This window comes from Syngnathus floridae, chromosome 1 (genome assembly GCF_059516105.1).
Source record: "Syngnathus floridae isolate MCC-2025c chromosome 1, RoL_Sflo_1.0, whole genome shotgun sequence".
Classification (NCBI taxonomy): domain Eukaryota; kingdom Metazoa; phylum Chordata; class Actinopteri; order Syngnathiformes; family Syngnathidae; genus Syngnathus; species Syngnathus floridae.
The window spans coordinates 3,334,396-3,357,074 of record NC_142413.1 but is presented as its reverse complement, the minus strand read 5'-3'; the positions used below and the strand labels follow the sequence as shown (position 1 = coordinate 3,357,074).

Sequence of the window (22,679 nt, the reverse complement as noted above, 5' to 3'; positions counted from 1 at the left end):
AGTTGAACAGAAACACATAACGAAATAATGAAAGTGCTGCTAAACACATTTGCACTTTTTATACAAAGAGTGCATTTAGTTTGGCATACCCAATAATTAAACGCAAGTCAGTACAGAACTTTCTGTTTATTCATTTTCGTGACCATTTTGTCAAGAACGCTTTAGTGTGAGAACATACACGCCTCTCAGGTTCAAACTTTCAATCTGATGTTTAAAAAAATGACAATAAAAGTTACTTCTTTAAAAAAAACAAAAAAACATCCAAACAGCTCACAGAGAAATGGCCAAACAACAATAACGGAATGTAATTTTTTTTTGTAAACAATCTGCATATTCACGGAGTGCATGTGTGAAAGGTAGCCAGCTTTTAAAAACCAATCAAATGCAAGTAGACTGGCCTATGCGCAATATATAATGTTTTTTTTACCTAATTTAGTTCTGTAAAACGCGTCAAGACAAATGTGAATCTTTTGAACAAGCTACATTAGTTGTAAAACTATAGATTCAACATTAATCATCTGGCGCCATCTTTAGCCATTGTAGGGGAACTGCAGGAGGACGCCTTGTCCAGGTCCCAGGGTGAGTTTGTCCAGGTCCACCGTCGAGTCAGCCTCCATTTCTGGATCCGTGGACATCTTGACCGTAGCCATTTTTGGTAACTCCACTTTTTCTGCTGGAAAAAAATATCAAGTGAATTCAGAGATTTGTTTTAAAACACACTATACACATTTGTTAATAACGTAAAAAAATAGGAAATAAAATTACAACCGTCCAGCAATACCACACGCACTATAATAATTCCTCACATTGTTCACCAGTTGGAGACAATTCATTTTGTTTCTTATACAAATTATTTATACGAATTTTGTGTCAAATCCAAATGTATTCAATACATTTCGTTATATACATTTATTTTATTCATATAAATAATTTATATAAGAAATAAAAACGTCTTGTTATCTCAGGTTTCCGAAATGAGAAAAAGTCTTTTGGGTATGGCTTAACTACGCCCTGGCAGACATTTGAGAAAATAAACAAAGGGGGAAAGTTCAACTTGATTCGCACGGCAATACTTGCCTGTCGGCGCGACTGCGAGCTGGAGTGTCTCTGGCGCATCGCCCCAGTTGACCGCCGTGACATATCGTTCGCTCTGGTCCCACAGGCGCAGGAAAGCGAGCGAGGAGACGGAGGACTGGAGAGTGTAGTAGTCGCCATAAAGGAGGGAGCGCTCTTTGCCTCGCAGGTCGCTGAGGGATCGGAACCACTTCCTCACGCCGACGTATTCCTTGCGCTGAGCCTGTGCAAAGCGGCGAGTGTGAGAACCAAACGTCCTCCTTTACCAACGTCGGGCTTCCTCAAGCGTTGACCACCTCTGCGGTTTCATTGCCGGGGGCTCCTTCGGCGGCGGGGTCCTCCTCGAGGTTCCAAACCATTTTGGGAGATTTTTCACCCTAATGAGGGCACAAATACACACGGTCGATTTAGTTAGCAATTCCACCAAAGGCCTAACAAGTACAAGCCACTAGATGGCAGAAGAAAGCATTTTGCGCAAATAAACAGGCCCAGATTTCACTCTGGAGAAATTTTACACAAAATGGAGATCATCATGCTTTGCTCCGTTTTGTTTGCTGGTGTGCTATGAGGTTTTTTTCTTTTTCTGATGCAAAATAGACTTGTTTCAATACCAAAAGTGGATTTTAAGCCACTGTGGCCAAGTCGGGATCATAAAAATAAAAATAATAATAAAAGCCCAAAATGGCCTTACATCCATCTGAAGGCCAATCTCGTCCCCATAGCTAAAGACAGGCGTTCCGGGCATGGTGAAGAGCAGCAGCTGGTAGAGGCGGATCAGCGCCTGAGATGCGGCCCGTTTAGACAGCTGATCCCCCTGGGCGGCGCCGAGACCCCAGCCCAGACTTCTCTGGTCGGAGTGTAGAATGTTCAAAGCGTTGATACGCTCTCCACCTTTTGGGGATCAATTGGCTGTCAATTGCCTGACGACACTGGGGAGTGTGTGTGAGCGTGCGCCAACCTACCTTGACCCTTGGCGCTGAGCAGGTCCGACAGCACCAGATCAGCGCCGGTGGTGTTGACCAGCTGGGAGAGCTCTGTGGCCGAAACGCCTTGGGCCACGCCCATCAGCATCCTGGAGAAGACCGTTGCAATTAGGACATAACCTGAATGCTAAGCTTCTCACCCGTGTCCATTATAACATTTGTTCCTAGTGTGTGGCAGGGCTGAACAATTTTGAGGAATCATCATCATTGTTGCCCCTCAATATTCTTCTTGCTGTTTTTTCTTAACAAACAAAAAAATGATTTAATCGGCTTCAATTAGAACTGTATTAAACACTTTGGGCCTCTCCTTTACGTCAAATCTTGAGCGAGCAAACTCAATTTGAAGTCTGATTACACAAGAATCCATGTTCAGCCATTACGCAAGAGTTGACTTTGAAGCCCTCGCCGTTTGTCTCCGGCTAAGCCTCCCCCCGCGGAGCTGGAATGCTTTTCACCAACAGCGTCTAAATGCCCAACCTAAACATTCCCACGAGTCTTGGAAATCATCTCAAACTGCTTTGAGAGGGAAACTAACTTTGTCGACCGAAAGTGTGGTTAAGTGCAATTACTTTTTCTTGGCGTCCCCGTCGGTGTCATTGCCCTTGACCACGGCCAGCAATCGCGACAAGTCCCCAGTGTTGGAGGCCGTGGCGAGATCGGCGATCTTGATGCCGTCCACGCCCAGCTTGAGCCAGTACTCCGCCGCCTCCTGCGAGACGCGAGGAGACGTTGAAGCGAATGGGAAGCAACCATTTGGAAAAATGGTCTATCTGAGTGAGCCCCCGACCTGGACGTGGTCCAACACATTGTTGATGTCGCTGGTGCCGAACCACGGGGAAGCTCCCGGATAGTTTGGAGTCAAGTCAAGCACCACGGAAATACCTAAAATCGTAAGGAAAGCTCTCAATTCATGCAAATGTGGAATGCGACGACTCCGATACTACGACACTAATACAGAGGCAACATTTGGTAAATACAACAGGATTATTTTCTGTGTATAACAAAAGTTATAAGCGAGCCAAATTTATTTCATATGCTAAGCGGAGATATTTTGGGTCTTTTTTTGCTCAGACCCCAAGATGGCGCCAAAGCCCTGGCAACTCCTAAATAATTTGCGTTGAGAATGAATATTGCGTTTGAAATATTTTGAAGAGTTTTAAGAGAACTGTTGCAAAATGCAATTTTAAGCATTTTGACGTCCATTAGTTATCCAGCGAGTGTAACAGCAACCCACCCTTCTTGCGGGCCTTCTCCAGCACAGTGATCAGGTCTTTCTCGCTCCCCTGAGTCGGGTCGATCTGCTTCAGGTTGAGAGTGCTGGGCTGGTCGGCCTGCACGGTGTGAAAAGGGCCGAGCACCAAAGCTTTCACCTTCAACTGGTTCACGCTGTCCAGCTTTTGCTCGATACCTGCGCGAGGAGAGAGCAGATGGGAATGTTTGCCTGATGAGGAGGCACGAGGCAGGAACACGTGAACAATTGTCGCCTAGCCGTCTGGCGGCCATGTGAGAACAAAAAGATCCTTTATGGGGGGACAGGTCATGCGTGGTGGTGGTACTTGGAATCCTGCCAAGGATCTGTTGGAACGCTGAATAAATGCTGCCGTCTTCTAAAGGAGGACCAAATGTGGAAACTAAAACGCTGAGCTTAGCTAAAGCTGTAAAACTTGCCACTCCGAGCTACACATAAAAATCGCCGCAGTTGCTTAACCTTCATCTGATATCAGAGCACATGATACTAAAGAAATGACTCAGGGCTTTTAGTGTCCCTTAGACACCACGTGTCAGCAGTTTGCTATGAAGCCGGCCTGTGAGAACTTGAGCCGGGACACGTGATGTCTCGTGAAGTCTATTTCGAGGAGGTTATCAAGGGTCAAAAACCTCGCAATCTTAATGTTAAGAGTCACAAAGCAATATACCTGCCAATCCTTCGGAGAAAGCCTCAACGTCAGAGATCTGGTACAGAGGTCCCTGGTTCCACCAGTTCATCTCCGGGATGGGTTTGCAACGTGGGGCTTTGACAATGATGGCGATGGCGCCGGCCAGCATGCCCACCCAGCCCAGCCAGAAGAGGATGAGCAGCACCCAGCGGGTCCTCACCCATCTAAAAAATAAAAAGGAAATTCTCTTTTGGTGACATTCCAGTTTTTAGGAAACGTTCCCAGCGGCTCTTACCCTGGAGTGCCAGCAACCTTCATGAGTTCTTCTTTGGACAGGCCCGTGAACGCCGCCTCTTCTGTCGGAATCTTCACCTTGACGCTGCCATTTTTCTCACCGCTGACCGCCTGCCCGTCGGCGGTCATGGGCTGCTTCTCAGGGTCCAGCTCGTTGAGCTCCACATCCTTCATGTCCACTTCAGCGGTCATCTTTATTCGACTCTGACTGAAAACACACACAGAGTGTCATTTAGGCAATTTGACTTTGTGTCACCTTAGTCACAATAAACCAACCTTGTCATGAGTTGGGTTCAGCAGAGAAATACTATTTTAAGTTAAAAATGTTCAAATGCCACTTTAAAGGCCTTTAGTGTAAGTATTGTAAATTACGTGGGGTAAATTTTCACTTTTGTAGCCATTGGAGCAAGTGTGGCGTTTTAAACATTTTCAAAATCCAATTGAAGAGCATACTGCGCTTTAGCCATGCTTACAAATACAAATAAAATCACTTTAAAAAGGTCTTTATAGTAAATATTGTTTTTTTAAGACGCTACTTTATCTATTTACTACTTTGAGGTTCTATTGTCGATAATACATCTGTGCACCGCAGCCAACAGTATGATGTAATGGTCCGTACACGTTGCACGAGGCTAAATTGCTAGCTAGCGTGCTATCCAGCAAATAGTTGAATAAAAAAGATATCGTTCTTTTCTAATAAACACCAAATGGGCAATCAGAACGCTGATTCTGAATGCAGTTCGTCGATCATTAATCTTTTCACCCTAATTTTTACACAAAAAAAAAAGATGGCGCAACCTAGGACGTTATCATCAAAAGCACATGTACTTTGTAATGACGTATTGGGGAAAAAACTGTAAAGAAAATGATTGTATTTACCTGCTTTGTGTAAATTATGAATCCGTAGCTGCACCTCGGCGCTCCTTCCAGTCAGTTTGTAATCTGATTAGGATAGCAGCTCTTTGTTTATGAAGCTGCGGTGGTGAGTTGAGCCCTCCTCCCGTGTGGGTGTCGACACTCTTCCTAGAAAACGACTCCAGACGACGCCCTAAAAACATTTTTTTTAAAAACCATATTTCAGCTAAATTAAACTTCGATTGAATACCGTTGCCTGTTTTTGTTTAATTTTGTGTACTTTGCAAAATGTGTGCAAGAAAAGCCCGAAAAACTAGTTTGCTGTAACAACAAAGCAATCGCTATGATAACCAACTTCTGATGCAATCAAATACGTCATTCAAACGTGATTAAATCAGTAGAATCCACAAATACGGTATATTCTTAATGATTCATGTTTTATTCACCTCTTGATTGGATCATTGAAGGTTTTTTTTTTTTGCAAGTTCCAAATATTATGCAAGTAATGTTACAAAAATAACTTTACACTGAGCTAAGCTTAGTTCTGGGAAAAGCTTTTAAAGAAAGGAAATGTCATGTAGCTCCTGTTGTGTATCCTTATCTTGATGGGAGTTGATTTTCTTCCAACAGACATCATTAATCTGAGTAATATTTTAAAAGTATTTTTTGTTGATGAATAAAGTAAGATGTTGTCTGTGCATTACGCAACATAATATTTTGGGGACAAAGATGGGAGAGCTTTTTGTACTATCGGCTCTGCAAAGATTTATTCAGACTTGTTTCGCCGAGTCGAAGGGCCTCTCGATGGGCTCCAGTAAATTAAAATTGATGGAATGATGAGTTATTTTATTATTTGTTTCTGTGCCAGTGCATTGAAATATGCCACACATTTAAAAGTATCCGTTATGTGGTACAAAATCATTGACATCATCAATTATATCATTCCACTGTTAGTGTGGAAATCTTCAAACTTGATTGGAGATAAATCAACAGGAACGTGACGTATTCAAAGTGACATCAAACGCATGTGACTTGGAGGCAAGTCAAACACACACACCACCTGTTGCTGTTTTTAACCGTTGAGCGTGTTTGCCTGCTCTTGGCGGCGTTTCTGTAACACAGCCGTTGACCTAGCACATGTACGTCGACCCTGCACATCTCCTTTGCAGGGAGATAAAAGATATCAGGATGAGAATTGATGAACCAGGAAATGAGGTGGAGCTGAAGGAAATAGGGCAAAGGCCGCAAGCGTTGACTTAACATGTTTTGGAGTGAGCGCAGTTTCAAGCTACAAAGCAAGTCTGAAAGGCCAAGCGAAAGCACGTGAGTGCACACATGCAGGGCCTCACTGGAAATTCCTGTCTGATCTGAGGGGGTTTATTTTGTCTGAACAAGATGGAAGTTCTCACACGCACGCACATGCACGAAAACCGGTTTAGACTTGCCTCCCTTTTGAAGGCTGTGCAATTCAAGTCATTGTCACAGGTCACACTGACGCACACTTGAACTTTCCTTGCAACGTGGCTTGCATTCAAATTCCCAGAATACACCGTGCAAACACCCGTTTAGGACTGTTATGGCATAAAGGAAAGTCAAACTGTGATGTCATATTATTGCTTTATGGGCTTTCACTGATAACTCGCGGGTATGGTCGGTATACATTAACTTACTCCTTTTTATCATAAGTGTATATATACGACATTTGCCGAAGTTGGAATCATGGAGCAGAGTGGCGCAGCGGAAGCGTGCTGGGCCCATAACCCAGAGGTCGATGGATCGAAACCATTCTCTGCTAACTACATGTTTTCACCCGATCACCTACAGATTAAAATTTTTCCCGTATATTTTTTTTAATCAAGTGTATATATACGACATTTGTCCTAGCATTATACGTAGAGCAGAGTGGCGCAGCGGAAGCGTGCTGGGCCCATAACCCAGAGGTCGATGGATCGAAACCATCCTCTGCTATCTACATTTTTTCACCTGATCACCTACAAGTTAAAATTGTTGCCACTACGTTGCGTTTATTAATCAAGTGTATATATACAACATTTGTCCGGACTTTATACATATACGTAGAGCAGAGTGGCGCAGCGGAAGCGTGCTGGGCCCATAACCCAGAGGTCGATGGATCGAAACCATCCTCTGCTATCTACATTTGATCACCTCCAAGTTAAAATTGTTGCCACGTTATATATTTTTTAATCAAGTGTATATATACGACATTTGTCCGCATTTCACACGTAGAGCAGAGTGGCGCAGCGGAAGCGTGCTGGGCCCATAACCCAGAGGTCGATGGATCGAAACCATCCTCTGCTATCTACATTTGATCACCTACAAGTTAAAACTGTTGCCACAACTTTGTGTACTTTAATCAAGTGTATATATACGACATTTGTCCGTATGTTATACGTATATGTAGAGCAGAGTGGCGCAGCGGAAGCGCGCTGGGCCCATAACCCAGAGGTCGATGGATCGAAACCATCCTCTGCTATCTACATTTTTTCACCTGATCACCTACAAGTTAAAATTGTTGCCACCACTTTGCGTTTATTAATCAAGTGTATGTATACGACATTTGTCCTGACTTCAAACGTATTCGTAAAGCAGAGTGGCGCAGCGGAAGCGTGCTGGGCCCATAACCCAGAGGTCGATGGATCGAAACCATCCTCTGCTATCTACATTTTTTCACCTGATCACCTACAAGTTAGAATTGTTGTGGGTTTTTTAATCAAGTGTATATATACGACATTTGTCCGTACTTTCTACGTATACGTAGAGCAGAGTGGCGCAGCGGAAGCGTGCTGGGCCCATAACCCAGAGGTCGATGGATCTAAACCATCCTCTGCTATCTACATTTTTTCACCTGATCACCTACAAGTTAAAATTGTTGCCACCACTTTGCGCTTTATTAATCAAGTGTATATATACGACATTTGTCCAGACTTTTTACATATACATAGAGCAGAGTGGCGCAGCGGAAGCGTGCTGGGCCCATAACCCAGAGGTCGATGGATCGAAACCATCCTCTGCTATCTACATTTTTTTCACCTGATCACCTACAAGTTAAAATTGCTGCCACTATTTTTTTTTTTTAATCAAGTGTATATATACGACATTTGTCCAGGTTTCATACGTAGAGCAGAGTGGCGCAGCGGAAGCGTGCTGGGCCCATAACCCAGAGGTCGATGGATCGAAACCATCCTCTGCTATCTACATTTGATCACCTACAAGTTAAAATTGTTGCTACTTTATATATATTTTTTAATCAAATATATATATATACAAAATTTGTCCAGACTTCATATGTAGAGCAGAGTGGCGCAGCGGAAGCGTGCTGGGCCCATAACCCAGAGGTCGATGGATCGAAACCATCCTCTGCTACCTACATTTGATCACCTACAAGTTAAAATTGTTGCCTCAACTTTATATATATATTTTTTAGTCAAGTGTATATATACGACATTCGTCCGAATATTATACGTTGAGCAGAGTGGCGCAGCGGAAGCGTGCTGGGCCCATAACCCAGAGGTCGATGGATCGAAACCATCCTCTGCTATCTACATTTGATCACCTACAAGTTAAAATTGTTGCCACTTTACATTTTTTAATCAAGTGTATATATATACAACATTTGTCCAAGTTTCTCACGTTGAGCAGAGTGGCGCAGCGGAAGCGTGCTGGGCCCATAACCCAGAGGTCAATGGATCGAAACCATTCGCTGCTATCTACAATTTTTCACCTGATCACGTACAAGTTAAAATTGCTTCCACTATTTTTTTTTTTTTTTTATCAAGTGTATATACGACATTTGTCCGGGCCTTATATGTAGAGCAGAGTGGCGCAGCGGAAGCGTGCTGGGCCCATAACCCAGAGGCCGATGGATCGAAACCATCCTCTGCTATCTACATTTGATCACCTACAAGTTAAAATTGTTGCCTCAACTTTATATATATATATATTTTAGTCAAGTGCATATATACGACATTTGTCCGAAGACCACACATTGAGCAGAGTGGCGCAGCGGAAGCGTGCTGGGCCCATAACCCAGAGGTCGATGGATCGAAACCATCCTCTGCTATCTACATTTGATCACCTACTAGTTAAAATTGTTGCCACTTTACATTTTTTAATCAAGTGTATATATATACAACATTTGTCCAAGTTTCTCACGTCGAGCAGAGTGGCGCAGCGGAAGCGTGCTGGGCCCATAACCCAGAGGTCGATGGATCGAAACCATCCTCTGCTATCTACATTTGATCACCTGCAAGTTAAAATTGTTGCCACTACTATATATTTTTTAATCAAGTGTATATATACGACATTTGTCCAGGTGTCATATGTGGAGCAGAGTGGCGCAGCGGAAGCGTGCTGGGCCCATAACCCAGAGGTCGATGGATCGAAACCATTCTCTGCTATCTACAACTTTTCACCTGATCACCTACAGGTTAAAATTGCTCTTTTTTTTTTTTATCAAGTGTATATACGACATTTGTCCGGGCCTTATACGTAGAGCAGAGTGGCGCAGCAGAGCGTGCTGGGCCCATAACCCAGAGGTCGATGGATCGAAACCATCCTCTGCTATCTACATTTGATCATCTACAAGTTAAAATTGTTGCCACTTATATATGTTTGAATCAAGTGTATATACGACATTTGTGCGGACTTCACATGTAGAGCAGAGTGGCGCAGCGGAAGCGTGCTGGGCCCATAACCCAGAGGTCGATGGATCGAAACCATCCTCTGCTATCTACATTTGATCATCTACAAGTTAAAATTGTTGCCACTTATATATGTTTGAATCAAGTGTATATACGACATTTGTGCAGACTTCACATGTAGAGCAGAGTGGCGCAGCGGAAGCGTGCTGGGCCCATAACCCAGAGGTCGATGGATCGAAACCATCCTCTGCTATCTACATTTGATCATCTACAAGTTAAAATTGTTGCCACTTATATATGTTTGAATCAAGTGTATCTATACGACATTTGTGCTGACTTCACATGTAGAGCAGAGTGGCGCAGCGGAAGCGTGCTGGGCCCATAACCCAGAGGTCCATGGATCGAAACCATCCTCTGCTATCTTCATTTGATCACCTACAAGTTAAAATTGTTCCCACCTTTATGTATATTTTTAATCAAGTCTATATATACGACATCTGTCCTAACTTTACACGTAGAGCAGAGTGGCGCAGCGGAAGCGTGCTGGGCCCATAACCCAGAGGTCGATGGATCGAAACCATCCTCTGCTATCTACAATTTTTCACCTGATCACCTACAAGTTTCCTTTTTTTTTTTTTATCAAGTGTATATATACGACATTTGTCCAATTTGAGTACGTAGAGCAGAGTGGCGCAGCGGAAGCGTGCTGGGCCCATAACCCAGAGGTCGATGGATCGAAACCATCCTCTGCTATCTACATTTTTTCACCTGATCACCTATAAGTTAAAATTGTTGCCACCACTTTATGTCGTCTATTTTTTTATATCAAATATCAACGCATATTTGGGACGGAAGTGATATGAATTCAGAAGTGATCTGCATTCCCTCTGACGTTGACTTCCCCAATATATTTGTTGTTGCTGCTTTTGTTCTGTTGTGTGAGACAGGATGAGGCCCCAAACGTTATTATTTTGTCTGCTTTGAAAAAATATGCAGCTTTTAACGTATTGTCTGAAAAAAAGGAAACGTGACAATAAGGCTTCAAGCCGTTCTAGTTTTGCTTTGAGCGCCCCCTGGGGGGTGTTTTGTGTTACTATAGTTAAAGCGGACTCCTGATCATAGTTGTTTTAGCTCTTACGCAAACAAGTGGCTTTGTTTCCTCGAGTAACGTTATTTTTGATGATTGCACAAAACACTAAATCAAATCGATCGATCAAACTGCTGTATGAGGACTACAAACTGGATAATAAAAACGTCATTTCATATATTTCTACCACTCTTTTATATTATTAGATTAATGAGATTTTAATTGAATCTATATTTGGCGAGAGGGTGTATGCAAAACCGTAAATAAAAGTAATTAATGGCAACAAGAGAAAAAAAAAAGTCGAGTTTGAACGTTTATGCGTACGTCATCACGCACGTACGTAGAACACGGAAGTCAGTTGGGAGGCTCTCTCCGTCCCAACGCGTTGTTTTGATTTTGTTTCCCGTCGAAATCGACCATGTCACGGAAAGAAGAAGAATTTTACCGGTTCTTTAGCGTTACTGACATACGCACGCACGAGAAAGGATACACGGAGTACAAAGTGATCGGAAGGGTCAGTTACGTTCAAAGTTACGACTTTGTATTGACTCGTGGTTACGCCATAACTTGACACCAAGACAGTCTTGATTTGATGATGTCCTTTTTTTAAGTTTCTTGTAATCTTTCAAAGTCAAGTTTTGTTTTGTAATGCCAAACATATTGAGCGCAGCGAATGAGAACTTGAGATTGTTTCATGACAATCGCTTTGGAAATTCCTTCAGACACAATCAAAGGGGAATCATTGTTCCATATCATAATAGGCCTGAAGGTGGCCTTGATCCTCCTTGGCAAATCCAAACTCATGACTTGCTCCCCCACCCCGCATAAATGAGGCAAATGGCATGTTCAATCTCAACATGGATTGGATCCTTTTACCTTCTAGTTTGTGCCCAAGCCTTGCCCCGAGGACGTGAAAGAGGTGGTCGTGTGGACGAGGTACTCGGAGCTGAAGAAGCTCCACACCGAGCTGGCCAACACCCACAGGAACTTGTTCCGAAGAGAGGAGGAATTCCCGCCGTTTCCGACAGCACAACGCTTTGGCAGAGGTGGGCTTCCGGGAAACAATTGGACATCTCGGTTGTCTCGTCTTTGCTACGTCAACGACCACGCTGTTAAACTGAAGTTCCTGTTGGCAGGAAGATTTGATGAGGCTGTGATTGAGGAGAGGAGGAAGGCTGCGGAAGACATGCTGGTCTTCTGTATGGGCATACCCGCACTCTACAAGAGCCCACACCTTATTGACTTCTTCAGGGTAATGATGTGGAGCATGAATACATAAGAACAGTTAGTGCTGTACCGATGAGCTTACGGAAGTTGGCACGTCTCAAAGAACGGTACAAAACACTCATCTGGAACAATATTAATTTGCTGACGTACGTTTTGTCCTCCTCAGGACGGAGATGTCACGAGGCCACAGGACCCCTCCCCCGACTCCGTCGTTCTACCTCCCCCTCTCATCCCCCTCCCCAAGCGGAGAGCCTCGGACTGTGAGCCGGCAGAGGAGGAGGCCGGCAGGGAGGCCCCCACTTTGCCCCAGGACCTGGGCACCAATCTACGGATAGACATGGGGAAGCCGGAAGTGGCGGCGGAGGCCTACAACGAGATGAGTAAAGGGGGGGAATGCGCCGAGATGGACGCCAGAGGTAGGGTACATTTTTCTCGCCTTGACTTCTAAGCCGTTAAAGTAGCAGCTCACCTTTGCAACCTCTAGTCACGTCTGCAGCCAGAAGGTGCACATCGCGAAGGTCTCAAGAGGGGGTTGAGTCACTTTTCGACGTGGCGGCCGAAGTTTGCGCCTCACCACCAAGGGAGGATGTCTGGCCCGTGCTTTCTGACAATGACCTGGAAGTGTTTGATCCTTGCTATAAACGAGGTGAACTCACAACCAGAAAGTAGACGAATCCGGCATTGACCACCGTGACTTCTTCTCATTTCTCCTTCTGTTGCAGACAGATGCAAATACCGCGACGACCATTCCGAGTTGTTTTCGTTGCCGATAGGCAATCCGGTAAACGAGGCGGCGATGTATTTGACCCGAGCGGATGCCGAGCTCAAGTGTGCCATTGCGAAGGAGGCGCAAGGAGCAGTGAGCGCCGCCATTTGTGGATACAGGGCGGCGGTGGAAATACTCATCACAGGAGTGAAGGGTGAGCGAAGTGCACGGAATGCCGTTAACACCTAGAGAATGTTCGAAACTTTAGTTTTCGTCATTAATCCGTTTTTAAAAGTCGGCGTCCACAAATAAAAAAGACAGAAGACAATGCAAAATCAATATAAATGGCTAATTTATCCTAAAGGTCACGTTTATCTTTGATTGAACACGATATCAACATTTAAGCAAATCCAAGTCGTGGTCCCTATGACCATCTTGTCGTCTATTAGCGCCCTCTGTTGTTTAAAAGTCGGTACTGCAGCTAAGATGGATTGCACAAGTTCAGTGAGGATCAGTCGAGCAAAAGGTTGACTCAAGAAAGAGCCGCATTCAGTTAAAAAGAAAATTGCTAATAGACAATATAAACATCGGACACGACAAAAACAATAACAAAAGAGGAAGAGAATAGATTTGATTAGATTAAATAAATAGGTTCATAATTAAAAAGATTAAATTCATAATATCATGACCGTGAATGGATTTGGATGTGGTTCTGTTCTGAAGCTGAACTTCTCAAGTGAACAGAATGAAGCGAGCAGTCTCGTGCTCTTTATCTTTGGTGGCCTTAACGGAAAACCGCATGAAATATCCTGTGACCCCCCCCCCGCCTTGTTAGCCGCAAACCTGATTTAGGATTCTCCTCGCAACTGTGAATTCTTGTTTTCCAGACGATCCGGATCCAGCGCGAAAAGAGGCCGTCGTTCGTAGGATCGCTCAGTATCTGGAACATGCCGAGAAGCTGCTGGAAGGACACGACTCGCCCACACATGTGCCGGACCTGAAAGGAGCACACCTTGTAAAAACAAATATCAAAGACGTATCTCCAAATTCTCAGGACTGACATTTGAAAAACCAAGAAAAAAAAAAAACATGGTGGACACTGGCTGGTTTGGACCAAAACGTTGACGAGTACACTGTAAAGTTTGTTTTCTTGTTATATATGCGTGAATGTAATTTGCACTGATTTCTTTATAAATACTATTTGGAATGATGTCACGGAGTGATTATTTCCAGATGTAATGAGATTTGCAAAGGGAAGTTAGGAGGAGGGAGGGGGGGGGGCAAAAACGGTTTTTGAGGAAGCAGAGGAAGCATAACAGTGGCATACAGCCTCCCCGGAGAAGAACGAGGGATGATGGACGAGTGGAAGGACAGACAGCGCTGGTAGGGGAGATGAGAGAAAGAGGGATGCGATTAGAAGATAAGCACAGATCATCCATTTATTGTTGAAGGGATGGGAAAAAGTGACCCTCCCTCGTCCTCTGTATTCAGCCATTTTTTTTTTTTTTTTTTTCCCTGGCACTTTGAGCTTTGGACGGAGGGATGAAAGCGGGAGATAACGCCGCTCTATCCTGTTACATATCCCTCTAGCCCTCCACCTGTGTGGAAGCCAGAACGAGCACAGACAAAAGAGATGGATGGAGGGAGGGATGGATGAAACAGAGGAGGAATAACATTAGCATGCTGAGTGTCAGCATGCTCTTTTTTTTTTTTTACCCTCTCCCCACCTCTCTCACCATCCCCCCTTTCCATCCCTGCTGCCTTTTTCTCCTCACTGGTCACTGCAATTATACCATCAAAACACTCCAGCCCTGAGAGCATAATAGCTTATCACCGCGCATATGTGTGTGTGTGTGTTATCACAAGAGGGATGTGTGTCTTGTGTGTGCGATGATTTAGTGCCATACCATGGTGCATTACCTGCGCATGTATGACAGGGGAGGGCAGCTGTTCGTACGCAAGCCAATTTACGGCGCGGGGTGTAAAAATTGCTTCTCCAACCTTTTGCCCACAAGCACATGGTGAGAGGCCCACTTCCCAATGCGCTCGACATTAGTCGGGTTTTTAGTCGCACGCCGAGGAGTCATTCCGACCTCCGTGGGTGAAAGTTGACACCTTTGGTTGTCCGCCGCCACACTCTTTTTGTTCGACTCCAGCCCTAGCTTTTGCTGCTTCCTCTTTCCCTCTTCAGCACATACATACACACTACCCCCCCCCCCCTTCCACCCACACACTCCGCCTTTATGAGCTTTATTCACTGTCATTTCACTGTTCATTTCCATTCACCTTGCCCTCAGCTATTTCGGTGTACTTTTGCACGCCTCTCTCACGCGCACAATTGCATTACAGTGGTGCTTTGAGATACAAAAGAATCCAAATTTTATTCGAAATTTTGAGAAGAAAAAAAAAATCATTTAAATACTGTATGGGAATTCAAAGCTTCATATCTGCTTCATGAACCAGTTGTTGTACTTTAAGACTCCTCTAGATGGCAGTGTTGGTTGTATGCGTTCAGTGGCAGTAGGAGCAGCCCGATGTATGTTGACAGGAAACAAAAATGATGTCAAAAAAATAATAATAATTCTGTCAAAATATGGTTGAAATTCTCTTTGCATAAAACACATTACAAAACAAAACTGGACCACATGAATGGCATGGTCCCGTTCATTTCAATGGAGAACGCTGATTTGAGCCTTTCTTCTGCCTGTTTTAATTTATGTCATTGGCCTCTCATGTGTAAGAAAATGTAAGCAAGCAAGCTCAATAAACTCTCCGAGTGTTATTTAGCCACAGGAAAGTAATGCGACGTAATTTGACGGGCTCAGCTGCAGAAACAAGGCTACGTTTGCGCGTGTTATCCATCATGCATGTATCACAACGGTTTCAAAGTCCAGGCACGGAAGCACACATTGTGGCTTGCTTTTAGATCTGAAAAATGATCTTTATCCTGTTTTCTTGCCATTTCCTGCTACCCTCCCATGTTTCCATCGAGCCCGCTGCACTCTCTCATAAGCAAATCAATGGACATACACTTTATGCTTTCTATTGATCCTTTTTATGCACCCCCCCCGCCCCCCTCCACCCCCTTAACAAATTATTGTTGGTACTTCTCACTCTGGTACGCTGTATTTCTAAGCTCCCACTATGGATGGATGAGAAGGATAGTGTTTGAGTAGTTTACATAATATCAAACCTGAGAGAAATGACGCACAATTTTTCGGCTTCGGGCTTCACGCGCTTTTTAGAGGGGACTGTTTTAGGCCATCAACTGCATTCTCGCACACACACACTCACACACACGCTGCCCGTGCACGGTCCTTTGTTATTTAGATCAGATGCAGCCATCATTGACCTTGTTATCTCCTGCCATCCTCCCCTCTGCATGTTTCTTTTTACGATTCCTATTAATAATAATTGACTAGCTGCTTGTATGTCAGCCTCATCCACATCTTCATCTAAGCCCCATAAACTCGACCTCGTCGGAAGCCGGCGTCCATCTGTTGTTCGCCAGCCTTCCTGGTTCCATGACAACTGAGGGCTTTGGGTGAGTTGCCTTCACCGAAGCAGAGGGAGACAATAAAAAAGGGGTGCTAATGTGAAGGGCAGCGATGACAACATTAATTAGTGGGAGCGAGAGATAATGGAGGCGAATTATTTGCTATTTTTTTGGGCAACTTCCTGTATTTTAAAGTACACCAGTTCCGAATCTGGGACGCATACTTCTACTCAAGCACTGCCATAGTGAGTGAGCCCAACTATGGGCGGAGCAGAGTCATCAAGTGGACATCAAGAGCAGAAGCAGCAGCATTGAAGCATGATGACACACTGTGCCAGCCGAGTACAGATTGTTTTGCCGAGGGACGGGAAGAAGTGGATCACGAGAGGGGGCGGTTGAAAAATACAAAACAACACGGCCGAAGAGCTGTGGACTCACATGTCCGAGCCCTCCCACCCCCTTTTCCTCTCTGTCTCTCTCTCCCCCCCCCTTTTTTTTTTTTTTAACCACCACCATCAGCAGCATCATCACGGGTGCCAGCTGAGGACAGTCGAGCGAGGAAGAGCCGCACATCAGCAGACACCTGAGCGGAAAAGCCTCGGTCGGCTCTGCTGTTTAACGGTGAGTGTTTTGTTTCCTTAAGAGTTTTTATTTTGTGCATTCAGAAAAAAATCTGCATTTTTGAAGTTATTATTATTTGACAATGCGACATCCTCTGTCCAACTGCCAATTAGCTGGCACGCGCACGTATTCCTCGGACAGATGTTGCCAAGTGTTTTTTTTTTTTTAATTGTGATCGATTCATACATAAATTGTCGCAAAGAATAATTCGAATTAAACAAACAAACATCTTGATTAGATTAGACCAACAATTTTTTTTTAAAATTTAACTATATGTACCAACATATTTTGTTTTTCTCAATTTCCCTCATCCACGCATCGTGAATAATATCCCCCGCTTAAATCGAATCGAGTGCGACACGGCTTTCATGTCCATTTCTCGGTGTTAATATTTTGGCCAGCTTTGCGGCTGGCTTTAAAAAAGCTAATCTGGCCGGCGCATATAAGCGCATTGGCCTGCCTGCCTGCCTGCCATCTGGGCTGTGTTATAGCAGGGAGGAGAGGGCATTTGAATAATTGATATTTAGCTATTTATAGGGGGATTATTCTCTTAGTCTTTCACCAAGGGGACCTTACATGCTCACTATCAATCCATCCATCCGTCCGTCCAGTAGTCCATCTATCTCTGTGTGCGGTGAGTGTATCCATCTGAAGTGGATTAAGGGTGTTATCAGAGCTAAGTCGGACTATACTGATCACACACACACACACACACACACACACGTGTGGAGTCCATCTCGCTCACAAGCAGAGAGCATTGTTAGCCCTCTCACAAGCCTCTCATGCTTCACTACAGTGTGAATCATCCTGTGTGTGCGTGTGATGGTAAACACTCTCTGATCAAACAGTGCTTAACAGGCTGCCTGACCTGATAAGAGGCAGAGGGGAAGGGGGGCGGGCGGGATTGCTGGGGTACAGAGGAAGGAAGGGGGGGGCCGGGGGTATTTGGCGTTGATGTATGGAGCGAAATGTCACAATTAAACACCTGACAGTTGCCGGCGTATTCTTCCGTGCCGTAAAAATACAATGAGGTACAGCTTTATTGATATGGCCGATTGGACCAAAAAAAAAAAAAAAAAAAAAAGCTGCAAAGTCTTTCAAAGCAAATAATCCTAATTTGCGCTCTTAAATTCTTCCCCAGTGATGGACTCGCCCCCAGGCCCGTTTGAAGACTCCAATCCGCAAGGCCGCCCGTTCGGCCGCCCGTTCGGCCCCCCGCTCCTCTCGGCAGACGTGTTTGGAGGTCGCCCTCCTCCGAGTAACTTCAGACCCCTCGGCTTTCCCCTCATCCAGCATGAGCTCAGCCAGTCCTACGGAACCTCTCGCGGCACGCCAAGCGCCCTCCCGGCCGAGGAGAGCAACGTGGAGAGAGGAGAGCGAGACGGCCGGGAGGGCGACGAGGTGAAGAAGCGATCGGGCGCCCGCTGGGGTCCGGATTTGGCGAGGGTGAAAAGGATGAAGCTGGAGGAGGGCGGCGGGAGGCGCGGTGGGGGAGGGAGGGAGCTGAGGAGGAGGAGGAGAGCGGAGCTGAAGGAGCAGCTGGACGAGGCCCGGGAAAGACTGCAGGCCCTGCAGAAGAAAGTGCTGAGGGCCTTTGGGGAGAGCAACATGGAGGAAGAGGAGCACAAAAGGAGCGGGAACGGAGATGTGGAGGATGATGACGAGCGGATGTTCGACGAAGAGGAGGACCTCGATGGAGGTCCTCTGGGAAATGAGACCCTCTCCCCGATGACCCCTTTTTATAGCTTCAAGTCAAGGGAGGAGAAGCAAAACGACAAAGCGAGGATGGAGCGGGGGAGAGGCGAAGGTGCGATGGAAGGAGTGGGCCTGTGGTTGGACTGGGACGGAGGGATAAAAGACGAGGACGAGGAGGGCGGCCACAAGTTCGCCCAGGCGTTGAAGCTGGAGCTGGGCAGCGCCGTGGCCAGAGTCATTGACCGCGTCCTGCGTCTATACACCGACGCGTCCTGCCCCGAAGGCGGCGAGGCGAGTGCAAGAGCGGAGGAGGAGGTCAGAGGTCAGGAGGATACACCCGGGGGGAACGACGAAGACGGAGAAAGAGCGCTTCAAATCATGAGCAGCCTGGCGCCTCATGGCGTCCAGACGGCCGATTTGGCATCCCCATTAGTGGCACACAAGTCACCTGACCTCCAGAAGACACACCCCCTCCTCAGCCCGCTTCTCCCCCGACCTCCTCTTCTTTTAGCCCCGGCTCCTCAAGCCAAGGAGCCCTCCTCCGGCCTACCGCCCTCCTCTTCCTCCTCCTTCCACGCCCCTCCCCTGGCCCTCCCGCTGCTCCACTACTCCATGCAGCAGCTCTTCTCCCGCTCACTCCACCACCCGCAGATGCCCCATCTCCCGCCGTCGCCGCGCAAGGATTTCCTCAGCTCTGACCCCTACCTAGAATTCCCCACGCACCCGTCCTTCCCCCCGCTGCCCCTGCTCGCTCCCCTGGGACCCTCCCTGGTGCGCCACGCCCATGGGGGCCGAGAGAGGGAGAGGGGGGTGAGGGGAGGGGGCATGATGGACGGAGGAGAGCTTTACCTGAGCACCGGGGGAATATCCTTTTGTGGACAAAAAACTCGGCATGATTATCTTTTAAACTCGGGATCGGAAGGTACCCATACCGGGTATTGATATCAGCTTTGTTTTAAGGTGTCCGGTACTGCTGATACTAGCTACCGATACTTAACTTCTGATATTGATTAAGTCAATATACAACACTTGTCAAACCTCAAGAGAGTTTGCACTTTGGTTCTCAAGCTATTTTGAACACCTAAAATTGGTAATAATGCACAAAAATATATCGACATGAAAACATAGCGTCGTGAAGAAATCACTGAAGGCCGACGCTTGAAATCAGATTGGGAACGGAATAGATTGACCTTGAATTGAAGAGCATGTCTCCTTAACCTTCCTCATGTATACACCCAGGAGGGCTTGTCTCCTTGCCACCTGAAAAAAGCCAAACTCATGTTCTTCTACGCTCGCTATCCCAGCTCCAATACACTCAAGACATACTTCCCTGATGTCAAGGTGCGTGCGTGTGTGCGCTAAGAAAGCATTCTGATCAATATTGCGTTTGTGGAATACGAGTTAAGCAGCAGAATTCACTCGCTTTAAACCAATTGGTGTTGGGGCGGCCATTTTGCTGCTTGCTGTGGAAAGCAAGTATTAAAATGGCCGCCCCTTGACATGGATAAAAACGGGTGGATTTTTGCCTGTTTAATTCATATCCCATTAAATGAAACAGAACAATTTCGACTAGTTCGACTTTAAATACCGAGTATTCGTACTTGGTTACTTCCCACCACTCCCAATTCGTTTCTATGTTTTGTCTGTCCAGTTCAACCGCTGCGTGACCTCCCAGATGATTAAATGGTTCAGCAACTTCCGGGAGTTCTTCTACATTCAGATGGAGCGCTTTGCGAGGCAGGCTGTCCGCGAGGCTCTCACCCGGTTAGTTTGCTTTTTTTTTTTTTTTTTAAATGGTGAAGCATCGAAAACGTTATTTTTCGGGTCCGTGTGTGTTCGACCCAGGGACGGCGCACCTCGCAGAGAGAATCAGCTGCGAGTGGGCCGGGATACCGAACTTTACCGTATACTCAACATGCACTACAATAAGAGTAACATCTACCAGGTGAGGTTAAGCTCCGCAAGTTTCTATACACGTTGGGAGCACAAAACAATGACTTTACCTTCTCGCTGTTTCCAGGTCCCGGAGAGGTTCATCGAAGTGTCTGAGGTGGCCCTAAGGGAGTTCCACTCGGCCATTTGGACAGGCAGAGACAGCGACCCCTGTTGGAAGAAAGGAATATACAAAATAATCTGTAAACTTGACAGTGGCGTGCCAGATGCCTTCAGACTGCCTGGTTGCCCAGTTGGCTAATAATCGTTTTGTTTTGAAATACATTGGTGCCTTGAGATAAGAGCCGGCGTATCTGGGAGTCATGTCAAGATATGAGCCAAATACTTCTTTAAATTCTATGTAATTGTGTGACTATTGTATTTTTTTTTTTTCTTATGGAAGATGAGTTGAGATTCAGGTGCTTTGAGTTAGGACGACGGTCATGGGATGAATTGAACTTGTATCTCAAGGCACCACTGTACACAAGATGAACATACATGCATGCACCAACGTATTCCTTCAGACATAAAAAGACGAGTTTCTACTCTACATTTGACGTTTAAAACCGTACAGGTTTCAGACACGATGTTTACACATACTTGAGTCTCTGTTTTAAATTTAAAGGAGCTCTATCATCCTATTTTATGCTTTCTGCGGTTAATTATAAGCATATATGTGATTATATACTACCTTTGGCACATCTAATTTGTATTTGAACATAAAAAATATCTAACAAAATAGCATGATATGGCTCCTTTAAAGTCCTTTCTTGTGTCTTTGTATGTATTATAAAACATTTGAAAATTATTGGCGAAATATGAGGACATTCAGTACAGCGGATTTATAATCAATCTGTTCACTGCAACGATATATTTAAAATGACACATGAACTCTACAAAGGTTCAGCCTGCAGCTATTTTTGTTGTTACTCTTCAATTTTTGACTTTATTTGTGATGTAGCTTCAAGTGAATGTGTGATGTATTTGCATTTTGAATTATAACCTGTTGCTTTCTATTCTAAATGTACAGTGAGCGTATTCTTGAAATCCGTGCCTCATTCTAATACACTCATGTGAAACTGGATGTTTAAAATGAGCAGTGAATTAAAAAAAAAAAAAAAATGTCAGGGGGGTTGTTGCTGTGTCGGAAAGTTTCTTGAGGCTTTTCCCAGGTTGGCAAATGACAACGCCTGTTTATACACAACCTCAATCCGATTCTCACCAATGTTTGTCCACTTTATCGTAACGTTTGAGAGAAGTATGTGACCCAAAGCTAATCTTTGTGCATGGCAGCCAGTGTTCGAGTATGTCGAGCACTCAGTGTGACCAATTGTTCACATTTCCACGCATTTTTACCGGGGGAGGGAAGTAAGGGAGATTAAGAGAGAAGTTTGTCTCACTACATGACCGACATCTGAGTGAAGTTCAGCCAGCTTAACCTGACGGAGGACATTTTTCCCATTCAACCCCAGCAACCTGAACTTAAAAGGTCAGTTCACTCTTCTATGGGCATCTGATGAGATGACACAAATTCAAACTAAAAAATTCCGTTATACTCTCGCTCAAAGTCAGCCGGCATCGGGTCCAGGAACGTAGCTGGGAAGAATAGGCAGTGAAAACAAATCAAAATCAATTCAGTAATTCACAATGCACTTTGCAGACAGGCCATGTGTTTGAATTTCTGTGAGAGAAAACAATTATCTTGTGTTGTTTAGAGGGACAATCCATACGTTTTATTTTCCATTGGGTTACGAGGAGCTAAATTGGGTGCGATGTCGTTTTTGGAAATAAAAAGTTAAAAATTTACAGTAAAAGTCATAGTACACGCGAGCTGTAGTACAAAGGCTGACCGATGTGAGGCAACATGGGCTTGCAGACTGACAAACGAAGCCGAAATGAATGAAGCTAGGCTAACTGTTAGCTTGTACGGCGGGCAGTTGTAAACGAAAAAAATAAAATAGTTACCGTTGTGAACGATTCGCCTCTCCTTGGCTTGCATCAGGATATTTTAATCATTGTGTACTTCTTAGTCACTGTGTAGGACTTTTATCTTATTTCCTTTTTTTTTACAGTGGGATACTAAAATAAGTTTTTCGACAGTCTGGGCGCACAGTCAATGCGTCATTGCTGTCGCATAATTATGACGCATGGATGAACGGCTAAAATAATTA

The 22,679-nt window shown here is 45.0% G+C and overlaps 3 protein-coding genes, 1 long non-coding RNA gene and 16 other non-coding genes across 23 annotated transcripts; 18 read left to right on the top strand and 2 right to left on the bottom strand.

Annotated features, from left to right (window-relative positions):
- Nucleotides 1–107: 107 nt before the first annotated feature.
- slc3a2a (solute carrier family 3 member 2a) lies at nt 108–5,398 on the bottom strand. 2 transcript variants are annotated; one of them, XM_088388553.1, is made up of 11 exons: nt 5,108–5,398; nt 4,230–4,436; nt 3,974–4,158; nt 3,292–3,465; nt 2,845–2,939; nt 2,627–2,766; nt 2,037–2,146; nt 1,766–1,965; nt 1,371–1,451; nt 1,078–1,297; nt 108–673 (listed from the first exon to the last, which is right to left on the bottom strand). In XM_088388553.1, exons 2-11 carry the CDS (start codon nt 4,418–4,420, stop codon nt 531–533), a joined length of 1,539 nt encoding a protein of 512 aa, XP_088244679.1. In that variant the 5' UTR covers nt 4,421–4,436; nt 5,108–5,398; the 3' UTR covers nt 108–530. The 2 variants fall into 2 exon arrangements, with proteins under 2 accessions (XP_088244679.1, XP_088244689.1); XM_088388563.1 differs by having other exon boundaries at nt 108–670.
- Nucleotides 5,399–6,979: 1,581 nt separating this feature from the next.
- Nucleotides 6,980–7,051, top strand: trnam-cau (transfer RNA methionine (anticodon CAU)). Its single transcript has one exon. It is a non-coding gene; the product is annotated as a tRNA-Met (tRNA).
- A 111-nt stretch (nt 7,052–7,162) lies between these two features.
- trnam-cau (transfer RNA methionine (anticodon CAU)) lies at nt 7,163–7,234 on the top strand. Its single transcript has one exon. It is a non-coding gene; the product is annotated as a tRNA-Met (tRNA).
- A 96-nt stretch (nt 7,235–7,330) lies between these two features.
- On the top strand, nt 7,331–7,402 carry trnam-cau (transfer RNA methionine (anticodon CAU)). The gene has a single exon. It is a non-coding gene; the product is annotated as a tRNA-Met (tRNA).
- A 103-nt stretch (nt 7,403–7,505) lies between these two features.
- Nucleotides 7,506–7,577, top strand: trnam-cau (transfer RNA methionine (anticodon CAU)). Its single transcript has one exon. It is a non-coding gene; the product is annotated as a tRNA-Met (tRNA).
- A 111-nt stretch (nt 7,578–7,688) lies between these two features.
- On the top strand, nt 7,689–7,760 carry trnam-cau (transfer RNA methionine (anticodon CAU)). Its single transcript has one exon. It is a non-coding gene; the product is annotated as a tRNA-Met (tRNA).
- Nucleotides 7,761–8,046: 286 nt separating this feature from the next.
- On the top strand, nt 8,047–8,118 carry trnam-cau (transfer RNA methionine (anticodon CAU)). Its single transcript has one exon. It is a non-coding gene; the product is annotated as a tRNA-Met (tRNA).
- A 105-nt stretch (nt 8,119–8,223) lies between these two features.
- Nucleotides 8,224–8,295, top strand: trnam-cau (transfer RNA methionine (anticodon CAU)). Its single transcript has one exon. It is a non-coding gene; the product is annotated as a tRNA-Met (tRNA).
- Nucleotides 8,296–8,395: 100 nt separating this feature from the next.
- trnam-cau (transfer RNA methionine (anticodon CAU)) lies at nt 8,396–8,467 on the top strand. Its single transcript has one exon. It is a non-coding gene; the product is annotated as a tRNA-Met (tRNA).
- A 103-nt stretch (nt 8,468–8,570) lies between these two features.
- On the top strand, nt 8,571–8,642 carry trnam-cau (transfer RNA methionine (anticodon CAU)). Its single transcript has one exon. It is a non-coding gene; the product is annotated as a tRNA-Met (tRNA).
- A 273-nt stretch (nt 8,643–8,915) lies between these two features.
- On the top strand, nt 8,916–8,987 carry trnam-cau (transfer RNA methionine (anticodon CAU)). Its single transcript has one exon. It is a non-coding gene; the product is annotated as a tRNA-Met (tRNA).
- A 105-nt stretch (nt 8,988–9,092) lies between these two features.
- On the top strand, nt 9,093–9,164 carry trnam-cau (transfer RNA methionine (anticodon CAU)). The gene has a single exon. It is a non-coding gene; the product is annotated as a tRNA-Met (tRNA).
- A 96-nt stretch (nt 9,165–9,260) lies between these two features.
- On the top strand, nt 9,261–9,332 carry trnam-cau (transfer RNA methionine (anticodon CAU)). Its single transcript has one exon. It is a non-coding gene; the product is annotated as a tRNA-Met (tRNA).
- A 428-nt stretch (nt 9,333–9,760) lies between these two features.
- Nucleotides 9,761–9,832, top strand: trnam-cau (transfer RNA methionine (anticodon CAU)). Its single transcript has one exon. It is a non-coding gene; the product is annotated as a tRNA-Met (tRNA).
- Nucleotides 9,833–9,925: 93 nt separating this feature from the next.
- Nucleotides 9,926–9,997, top strand: trnam-cau (transfer RNA methionine (anticodon CAU)). The gene has a single exon. It is a non-coding gene; the product is annotated as a tRNA-Met (tRNA).
- Nucleotides 9,998–10,262: 265 nt separating this feature from the next.
- On the top strand, nt 10,263–10,334 carry trnam-cau (transfer RNA methionine (anticodon CAU)). The gene has a single exon. It is a non-coding gene; the product is annotated as a tRNA-Met (tRNA).
- A 91-nt stretch (nt 10,335–10,425) lies between these two features.
- On the top strand, nt 10,426–10,497 carry trnam-cau (transfer RNA methionine (anticodon CAU)). The gene has a single exon. It is a non-coding gene; the product is annotated as a tRNA-Met (tRNA).
- Nucleotides 10,498–10,509: 12 nt separating this feature from the next.
- Nucleotides 10,510–22,645, bottom strand: LOC148403397 (uncharacterized). Of its 3 annotated transcripts, XR_015862294.1 has the most exons (5): nt 22,474–22,645; nt 20,580–20,679; nt 13,608–13,761; nt 12,209–13,009; nt 10,510–11,957 (listed from the first exon to the last, which is right to left on the bottom strand). It is a non-coding gene; the product is annotated as an uncharacterized LOC148403397 (long non-coding RNA). The 3 variants fall into 3 exon arrangements; XR_015862292.1 differs by having other exon boundaries at nt 10,515–11,957; nt 12,209–13,761; XR_015862293.1 differs by lacking the exon at nt 12,209–13,009 and having other exon boundaries at nt 10,520–11,957; nt 22,474–22,639.
- Nucleotides 11,166–13,974, top strand: snx15 (sorting nexin 15). Its single transcript, XM_088394917.1, has 7 exons — nt 11,166–11,345; nt 11,715–11,877; nt 11,968–12,083; nt 12,225–12,474; nt 12,543–12,704; nt 12,781–12,978; nt 13,652–13,974. The coding sequence occupies exons 1-7, from the start codon at nt 11,250–11,252 to the stop codon at nt 13,822–13,824; spliced, it is 1,158 nt and encodes a 385-aa protein (XP_088251043.1). The 5' UTR covers nt 11,166–11,249; the 3' UTR covers nt 13,825–13,974.
- On the top strand, nt 16,506–21,635 carry prox3 (prospero homeobox 3). Its single transcript, XM_088394906.1, has 6 exons — nt 16,506–16,881; nt 18,023–19,441; nt 19,811–19,917; nt 20,228–20,340; nt 20,422–20,521; nt 20,597–21,635. The coding sequence occupies exons 2-6, from the start codon at nt 18,025–18,027 to the stop codon at nt 20,768–20,770; spliced, it is 1,911 nt and encodes a 636-aa protein (XP_088251032.1). The 5' UTR covers nt 16,506–16,881; nt 18,023–18,024; the 3' UTR covers nt 20,771–21,635.
- Nucleotides 22,646–22,679: the final 34 nt, after the last annotated feature.